Source organism: Cherax quadricarinatus, chromosome 30, assembly GCF_038502225.1.
Source record: "Cherax quadricarinatus isolate ZL_2023a chromosome 30, ASM3850222v1, whole genome shotgun sequence".
Taxonomy (NCBI): domain Eukaryota; kingdom Metazoa; phylum Arthropoda; class Malacostraca; order Decapoda; family Parastacidae; genus Cherax; species Cherax quadricarinatus.
Window position 1 is genome coordinate 6242075 of NC_091321.1, and position 10146 is coordinate 6252220.

At 44.1% G+C, this 10146-nt stretch overlaps 1 protein-coding gene across 5 annotated transcripts in view; it reads right to left on the minus strand.

Annotated features, from left to right (window-relative positions):
• Nucleotides 1-10146, minus strand: part of gro (TLE family member transcriptional corepressor groucho) — a 146764-nt gene that overhangs the window by 65804 nt on the left and 70814 nt on the right. For all 5 annotated transcript variants that reach the window (XM_070089860.1, XM_070089859.1, XM_070089861.1 and 2 more), the window contains 3 exons: nt 4583-4646; nt 2792-2836; nt 63-125 (listed from right to left, as the gene is read on the minus strand). In XM_070089860.1, the coding sequence (XP_069945961.1) occupies nt 63-125; nt 2792-2836; nt 4583-4603 (129 nt within the window). In that variant the 5' untranslated portion in view covers nt 4604-4646. The remainder of the gene's footprint in view (nt 1-62; nt 126-2791; nt 2837-4582; nt 4647-10146) is intronic.

A 10146-nucleotide genomic window follows, 5' to 3' on the forward strand; every position in this document is an offset into this window, starting at 1 on the left:
CTCTTCCCTTCCCTTCTCTCCCCTCCCACACACACACACACACACACACATACACAACTCACCTCTTGAGATAAAAAGGGAAGAACCTGAGCTATGATAGCGTTGAGCCTCTTGGCAATCTCCGTCTGTCAGGAAAAGATAAAGGAATATTTTGTTAATATTTATATAAAAAAGTGTTAAATGCAGCATATCAAGAGAGTCTTGCATTCAACTCGTCCATTCTATAAGCTAACTTCAAGCACCAATAAAGCAGTTCTAAAATTAAACTTCAAACACACTAAGAGGCGATTTTAACACTACCTCCCACAGAACAACCAAACTTCAATGGAAGATATCAACTGTGATTACCATGTTAACTGCTAAATTAAATATCAACCTGCGTGAGGCACGCACACACCCCTCACCTTGTTTGTCTGTCTGTCTGTCTCTCGTGTGTGTGTGTGTGTGTGTGTGTACTCACCTAGTTGAGGTTGCGGGGGTCGATTCCGAGCTCCTGGTCCCGCCTCTTCACTGATCGCTACTAGGTCACTCTCCCTGAGCCGTGAGCTTTATCATACCTCTGCTTAAAGCTATGTATGGATCCTGCCTCCACTACATCGCTTCCTAAACTATTCCACTTCCTGACTACTCTGTGGCTGAAGAAATACTTCCTAACATCCCTGTGATTCATCTGCGTCTTCAACTTCCAACTGTGTCCCCTTGTTGTTGTGTCCAATCTCTGGAACATCCTGTCTTTGTCCACCTTGTCAATTCCTCTCAGTATTTTGTATGTCGTTATCATGTTCCCCCTATCTCTCCTGTCCTACAGTGTCGTCAGGTTGATTTCCCTTAACCTCTCCTCGTAGGACATACCTCTTAGCTCTGGGACTAGTCTTGTTGCAAACCTTTGCACTTTCTCTAGTTTCTTTACGTGCTTGGTTAGGTGTGGATTCCAAACTGGTGCCGCATACTCCAATATGGGCTTAACGTACACGGTGTACAGGGTCCTGAACGATTCCTTATTAAGATGTCGGAATGCTGTTCTGAGGTTTGCCAGGCGCCCATATGCTGCAGCAGTTATTTGGTTGATGTGCGCTTCAGGAGATGTGCCTGGTGTTATACTCACCCCAAGATCTTTTTCCTTGAGTGAGGTTTGTAGTCTCTGGCCCCCTAGACTGTACTCCGTCTGCGGTCTTCTTTGCCCTTCCCCAATCTTCATGACTTTGAACTTGGTGGGATTGAACTCCAGGAGTCAATTGCTGGACCAGGTCTGCAGCCTGTCCAGATCCCTTTGTAGTTCTGCCTGGTCTTCGATCGAGTGAATTCTTCTCATCAACTTCACGTCATCTGCAAACAGGGACACCTCAGTCTATTCCTTCCGTCATGTCGTTCACAAATACCAGAAACAGCACTGGTCCTAGGACTGACCCCTGCGGGACCCCGCTGGTCACAGGTGCCCACTCTGACACCTCGCCACGTACCATGACTCGCTGCTGTCTTCCTGACAAGTATTCCCTGATCCATTGTAGTGCCTTCCCTGTTATCCCTGCTTGGTCCTCCAGTTTTTGCACCAATCTCTTGTGTGGAACTGTGTCAAACGCCTTCTTGCAGTCCAAGAATATGCAATCCACCCACCCCTCTCTCTCTTGTCTTACTGCTGTCACCATGTCATGTGTGTGTGTGTGTGTGTGTGTGTGTGTGTGTGTGTGTGTGTTCTCCCAGTGTCTTGTATTCAATATTTAAGTACACAAAGTTTGCATCACATAATACAACTTCTCTGCCCAGGACAGTCGTCGTAAATCCTACAGCAGAAAAAATTCTCCAAACACGTTCTTCCAACTCCAACTAACTCACCAACCTCGTTCACCCAAAACCGTGAATCCACCACCATCGCCCGCCCACAGCCTCATCTGTCTCTCAATCACACACACTCACACTCCTGACCCCCTCACAATGGCCGCAATAATCCCAGCCATTCGTCACCCACAGAGACGATAAAGAAATGCGAATGGTGATTTATTCACCCTTGGTAAATTCCTTCCCAATCCTCCCCTCCCTCCCCCACACACACTCGTTTGCTGGGGACTTATGATTTTTTTATTTAACAAAATTGGGTACACGCGCGTCTTTCTACTCTATTTTAACAAAGTTAACATAGTTGTTTTCCCCCCTATCATATTCCCTCTCACAGAATAGGTTTGCATACCTAAAAAAAAAAAAAGAAAATAAAACTTGCCAGTCTTAGCTGGGAGAGATCAGTAAGGTAGTACTAGGAAATTATCTCTCAGGATGCTCTATCTCCCACACACAGGAGGGGAAGAGGAACTACCAGGAAAGATGGAAGGGGTGAGGAAGGAAAGGGAGCAGAGCTCATTTTCGAACATTTCGTCAATAAATAATTACTTTTAACTGAATGCATTCCTGAACCCACAACTCTTGCACACATGAGCCCCTGACGCCACTCTCCCTCACTCTAACCGAAATCACTGCAAAGATTGATGATACATTCAATACAGAATATTGAACGAGTATCGATCTAATGTAACCATCGGCAAACTACCTCCCTCTCTATGGGCGCGCGCGCGCGCACACACACACACACACACACACACACACACACACACACACACACACACACACACACACACACACACACACACACACACACACACACACACACATTTCTAGGGACATTCAAAAAACCAGAAAATATAAAACACTGTTAATGTTAAAGGCTGAGATGAAACAACGAGGACAGGATATTATGCACGAGTGAAATGTGACAAGAGAGGCTGAGTGTAGGAGTACTCACCTGCTTGTGCATCTCCACGTTGAGGCCGTACGACATCTCGTAGTACTGTAACAGGGAGAACACACATCAGTGGGAGTCGCCACCACTACTGTAATCTCTACACACAATGTGTTACCCCTCACGAATAATAATGAAATAATAATCTGCGTACAACAGTTCACAGTGAGGTGGTGGATGTACAATGTTCTATCAGCAGAAATATTTTTTTTTTCCTGACACGGGTTTTTAGTGATCTGATGACCCACTCGGGAAAACTATTTACCTAGGCTTGTCGCTGGCTTACCAATGCACCCCGTACGCAATATTCTAATCCACCATCCCCCCCCCCCCACACACAATTCACTTACAAAATAAAGATGTGTTTTAGGTGTCTAACATCTTATCGATCACACCTTTGATATACCGTTACCTCTGTTGAGTTCCCACAGTTTTCCCACTTTTAGAGCCCGGGTCTTGGGCCCGGCTCGCATTCACTTGAAATTTTATCCGAGACTGTCTTTATTTTCCTTTATTCCTATCTGATAATTATCCCCACGGTAAGAAGATACCCATTACTGTTTTAAATGTAGCTTATATTTGTATAACTTATCATAAAGAAGGGATTAGCAATAAAGTAAGGGAAGTGATACTTCTCAGAAGCTCCTTCCACTTGCTCTTGTGAACCTCCGTAAGCAATATTACAATCCGCCGGCTGGTAATAATATGGTAATTGGTATTCAAATACAAATTGGAAGCAAGTTAGAGAATTATAACAAGAGGCAAATGCTGATTACATGTGAATACTGATTATGGTAATGACTAGTCGTTACAAGTAATTATAGGCAAGATAATTATAGGTGTAAGATAATTACGGGTCATTATGCTGCCCCATCCTGCCTCACCTATATCTGTACTTACTGCCTGCCTTCTGTCTCTGGCTTTCCGTCACCTCTACACCCCCTCCTGCTTAACCTATCCCTACCCAATTCTCTCTCCAGGCTCTCCCCCACTTATACGCCCCCATCCTGTCTCGTCTATCCCTAAACCTTCTCCAGGCCCTCACACACCCCTACTTCTACCCCCGCCTCTCTCCAACTCTCCTGACAAGGTGTGTTAAGAGGGGAGCTACAATACTGTCACATACGCAGCAGTTCAGTATGTCCACCAGCTGTACACACAAGAAGCGCTACCTGTTGACTGCCTTACCTATCTTCTCTTCCCTTCCTTTCCTTTACTACTGACTGCTTAATCTGATTCTTCATCCGATTCTACACCCCATCCCCCCAGGTACACTCACTCACTCACTCTCACTCTCTCTCTCTCTCTCTCTCTCTCACACTCTCTCTCTCTCTCTCTCTCTCTCTCACACTCTCTCTCTCTCTCTCTCTCTCTCTCACTCTCTCTCACACTCTCTCTCACACTCTCTCTCTCTCTCTCACACACTCTCTCACACACTCTCTCTCTCTCACACTCTCTCTCACACTCTCTCTCTCTCACACTCTCTCTCTCTCACACTCTCTCTCTCTCTCTCACACTCTCTCTCTCTCTCTCACACTCTCTCTCTCTCTCTCTCACACTCTCTCTCTCACACTCTCTCTCTCTCTCTCTCACACTCTCTCTCTCTCTCTCTCTCACACTCTCTCTCTCTCTCTCTCTCTCTCACACTCTCTCTCTCTCTCACACTCTCTCTCTCTCTCACACTCTCTCTCTCTCTCTCTCTCTCTCCCATGATTACAACAGTCACTGTTGTGACCACACTCCTGGTACCTTAGTGGTGCCAACACACACTGACGTGCTCCCACCCTGGCTTACCATAACATAGTGACGCTGCATCTCGGTCTTTTCACTAGCCAACTTCTCACACTCCAGCTTCAACCTGCGAAAGAAGGGAACTTACGTCAATTTAATCCAAAAACTAGGGCCGCAGGACCAGTGCCACTACACTTATCAATAATTCTACACATGATGCATAGTCAGTGTCGCCACCAGCGCCAAAACTAACACACGCATGTGATACACCAGTTCAATGCCAACACAAACAATAAGATTACATGTGATAAACAAGAGGTATGTAGGAAAACAAAGAATGAAAGCTTAAGATTTTTGGTCCATTTGATGTACCTTTAAAGAGTTTCAAGAGTTTTCCTACTCCCACAGCCCGATCCTGGGCCAGAGTTGTCTGGTGTTTGCCTGACCACCCAGGTTGTTACTGCCGGCAGCTCGATGGCCCACAAATAAATCACAACCTGGTTGATATTGCACTTGGCGAAGGTACATGTCCGATCTCCTCTTGAAGACTTGTACATTTGTTGTGGCAGTGTTTCTGATGTGTGGCAGAATGTTAAACGGTCTTGGCCCACGGCTACTGATATAATGTTCTCTTATTGCGCCCAAAGCACCCCTACTTTCTACCGGTTTTATTTTACACATTCTCTTGTATCTCTCACTTAAGTATGTAAATGGATTTGTGCAGATTTAGGACCAAGTCTTCAAGTTCTTTCCACGTATGTATTATCACTCATCTCTGCGCGCCAGGTAGTACATATTTAGAACCTTCAAGCTTTCCTAGTAATGCTTTATTGGCTTTATGCAGGCCGTAAATGCTCCCTTTATTTGTTCCAGCTCTGATCTCTCTCCTGCCCTGAAAGAAGCCGTCAATATTGAACAATACTCTAGGCGAGAGCGCACACAAATGATCTAAGTGTCATCATCAGCACTATTTCCCTGGTTTTGAAAGTTCTCCACAACCTTCTTGCTTACTACTGGCCCATTCCTTGGATATGACCTATCTCCACTGGGGAATCCCGCCTACCAGTGACAATAATGCCTTCGTCTGCTGCAAGTCCCTCACCTGATGCCAGTATATAAGCGCAAACATTTATGCCTATGCTTCAGTCTTCAAGATACGGTGCTCGTCACCACCTCCAACGCTGAGGGACTGATTACCTCATCTTTTGTATATACCTCTACCTTCACATTACGTCCTTGTATCGTACTGATAAAGCCACTGGTTGGCGAAATGTCTACAAATAAAGATACCTAGATGTCGCACATGTGTAATTCCTCATCTTGTCGGTAGTGTACATCATTCATGTACAGCCACCCCGTCATTTTCTTGGCTTTTGTAATATTTGCCTTATTTTCTTTGGTATTATTACACCCATATCTTTCACATATTCCTTGCATTCTCTTTGATCTTGTGTTTTGTATACAGACTGTATACAGTTTGGTATCTGCAAATAATGATATGAAACTGTGCAGTGTTTTCATTTACGTCCGCTATGAGGATAATGCACAGCAGAGGCGCCAGATTCGCGCCTTGGGGTACCAAGCTTTTTTTTTTTTTTTTTACTTAACTAATGCTGGATATTGCTCTTTTCTGCTACGCTGTGCTCTTACAAAATTGAAAAAAGCTATTTGTTTACTTTCCCAGTTATATCTATCGCCCTCAATTCATGTAAAATCAACCCATGAGCGCATTTGTCAAATGCTACAAAACGATGATGAGGGGAAGCAAGCCTTGAAAACGAGGATGAGGAGAAGCAAGCCTTGAAAACGAGGATGAGGAGAAGCAAGCCTTGAAAACGAGGATGAGGAGAAGCAAGCCTTGAAAACGAGGATGAGGGGAAGCAAGCCTTGAAAACGAGGATGAGGGGAAGCAAGCCTTGAAAACGAGGATGAGGGGAAGCAAGCCTTGAAAACGAGGATGAGGGGAAGCAAGCCTTGAAAACGAGGATGAGGGGAAGCAAGCCTTGAAAACGAGGATGAGGGGAAGCAAGCCTTGAAAACGAGGATGAGGGGAAGCAAGCCTTGAAAACGAGGATGAGGGGAAGCAAGCCTTGAAAACGAGGATGAGGGGAAGCAAGCCTTGAAAACGAGGATGAGGGGAAGCAAGCCTTGAAAACGAGGATGAGGGGAAGCAAGCCTTGAAAACGAGGATGAGGGGAAGCAAGCCTTGAAAACGAGGATGAGGGGAGTCTTGAAAACGAGCGTAAAGAAAACAATCCTATAAAATGGAGATAAACGATGTAAAACAGACTAACAACCAAATTGTTTGGGCTAGCTGCCCGCAGGCCCACAGCCATAAACCTAGCTGCTCAGGAATTTGCGGGAGATAATATCCAACTTCCCTCGAGTAGCTGAAGAGCTTTGAACCACGTATGTTGACATGTTCTGTCTAATGGCACCCCTGTTCTTCAATGGATATCGTACACACTTTTTCCAATATCTTTCACTAAAGCAAGAGGACATTATTTTTCTGTCGTATTATGTTAAGTGGAAAGATGAGACAGAAATAGAAGCAGACAATACACAGTTTTAAGAGTAGATATGACAGAGTCTTGGAGGCCAGAAATCGGTAAGCCATAACTAGCCAAGTGTACACTGACAACAGCGTGAATGAATACAAAAGTGCTTTTAATTGCAAATAGGCTTTATTTGTAAAGACACCGTTGTTCTCCTTGACCTGGGAAGTGTTCCTACATTCTTATGTTCTTATACATTGTACAGGTAAAAAAGATTCGAGATTCAAACGCACAATGCATAATTACATGTCCCTACTAACTGGACTGTATCAATAACCTCTACTTTTAGAAACTATCCTAATTTTGTTATTACCCCTACATATGAAGCTAGGCTGCTGATAAAACGGTAGCAGCCCTTCGGTACCTCGGAGGTAAATTCTCAAGGTTCAGTGACAAAAAAAAAAAAAAAAATCAAGGAGGGTGTATCTGTTGGTCCAAAGATTCATGAGCTTATTCAAGATTAGGAGTCTGACCGTATCGGTGAGAAAAATGTGTGTGGAACGCCTTCCAGTTAGCAGTAACCAATTTTATCAAATACCAAAGACGACAGTTACAGGGAGATAGTGAAAAGAAAAATGGGTTGCCATATATGTTTAAAATATACATTTCCGGCCAACTGCTGAGCAATCAGTGATTAAGATGGCGAACGTTTGTACCAGGACGTCTCAATCATAGAGAACCTCTACGGGGGGGGGGGATGTTGGTGAGGGGCTCTTGATTTAGGGAATTGGATCTGTACTCCAGTTCCCCGAATTAAGCCTGAATGCCTTCCACATCCCCTCCCAAGCGCTGTACAATCCTACAGGTTTAGCGCTTCCCCCTTGATTATAATAATATAATAATAATCTACCAGGGGGTAAAAGTAAGTACATCACTGTAATTAGACAAAGAAGTGTCGGGTGGAATAAATATAATTCATAATACGGGCATGTTACTAATATACGAAAAAAAGTTTAAATTTCCTTGCCAACTTTAGCCAATCGATTGTTATTATGGCCATATTGGTTTTCAGTATCCCAAAAACTTTAAAGTGAAATTTTTTCTCCGAAGCACAAATTGTTCAAAACTTTTAGTGTTCCTGTACCAATTCATTAACACACAATGAAAACTGAGAGAAAAATCCCCGCATAAGTAACCTTTCATGTTGTCAAATTCCCCATTGAAACAGTTTCCCCCCTCCCATCTTCCCAAGTGCAAGAGGGGGGGAAACATTACCAGCAATCTCAATATCACCCTTACCCTCATCGTCCCTTCTCCCCGAATCTTACCCCCTTCCCTCCCTCTCTTCTATTCCAATAAACCTCCACCCCTCCTCTAAGCCCCTCTCAAATTCCCCCTCACTTACCATTCTGCCCCTAACACCCCGTTCCCAAGCTGTCTTCTCCAGCTGAAGGGGTAATAATTTAGGAGGCAAAGCACTGCCAGTTAATCTAATTACAGATCCATTGATCGTGGAACGCTCTCCCCCTCTCCCTCTAGTCTGCTCCAATTACCATCATTATCACTCTGTGCTCTCCCACTGCCACTTCCCCCTCCCTCACACCCCTATTGTTTACCCTCCCGCTCATCCCCTGCCTCTCTCCATCACGCCTCCCTCGCCCGAGGACCAATCTATATGTCCTTTCATTTTTTTTTTCCAGCGTGATTGGGACAACACGCATCTCCCATTTTCGTCAATCTGTATCCCGACTTCCCCTCTAACTTCTCTCATTTTCAGAGCCCATATTCTCTTGCAATCTCCCCCTCCCAATAACAATTAATGGGATATGTGGCGTAAGTTTCACTTAACTACGGAAGAGAGATGCTGGAGTGTGGTTATGAGGGGGTGATAGTGACAGAGATGGTGTGGTGTAATGGTGGCTATGGTGTGGTGATAGAGAAAAAGACGAAGGGTGAGGTTCATATTAATAACAGTATCTATAACTGGAACAGACAACGGCACTGAAAACGTTAAGTGTTAACAAGCGCTACTGTTGCTGGCGTTACTGTAAGGGTCACTGCTGTACCTTGCGTTGCTAAAATATCAATAAAACAAATTTATAGGAGGGTATTTATGAAAGGCTATGAGAGTGAATACCGCAAATCTAGCACTAGAGTTATCTAACACTGTCTTCTGGCAATCTACTCCATGTATTTACTATTCAATTCATAAAAAAAAAACAGTACGCTTCGTTGGACTCAGTTTTTTTTTTTTTTTTTTTTTAACCTCGAGTTGAAAATTATTGTCGCTTATTATGTTTGAGCGGGAAGCATTAAAACATTATTTTCCATAATCAAGATTGCTATGCCTTTTGTCAATTATAAACATTCTGATTTACTTAAAGCGTAGCAAAGTCAAGTAGCAAGATCTCCCTGTTGACTGACTGATCAACCAGGCTGTTGCTGTCGGTGGCCCACATATCCATCAAAGCCAGAATGATTAGGCACACCGAGGAGGCAGTGATCCAGTTTTCTCTTCAAAACTTCGGCACTTATTCCGGCAATATTTCTGATATCTACTGGTAGATGGTTAAGTCTAGGACCAATGATACTAGCACAATGTTCTCTGTGCCCGTGGTTCGCCTGCTTTCACTGTGTCTATTTAACACTTCCTGCCAGACAGAGCCAAGAGAGCCAAAATACAACCACCGACTGAAGAAAATATGGATGCGGAAGTAGATGATCCTCCTCCCTACATCTCCCGGGAAAATATTACTTTCTATACAGTTCAAGTACGTTGTTATAATAGTGTGTTGCTGGCAGCGGCCCGGAAGGTCCCATAACCTGGTATGTGCTACAAGCAGCTTACCCATGAGCTATGTCAGTAGTATGATACTCCCAGGGCCGGGATGGTAGAGGCTATTTACCTTCAGATAGGCCGTTTTGAAGCCCCTACGGTTTAGAGCGTCCCCATCAGCATCCCAATACCAGGAGGAACCTTCACAAGTTTGGAGAACGATGATATTACGTCAAGTTGGAGCTGAACAGTTTACCTGTGTTTACCTGCGACTGGTTTCGATAGTTTGCCACAGTTTTGTCAGATGTCATGTACGTTAATTTTGCTGCCGTAATGTTTCCGTTATTATTATTGTT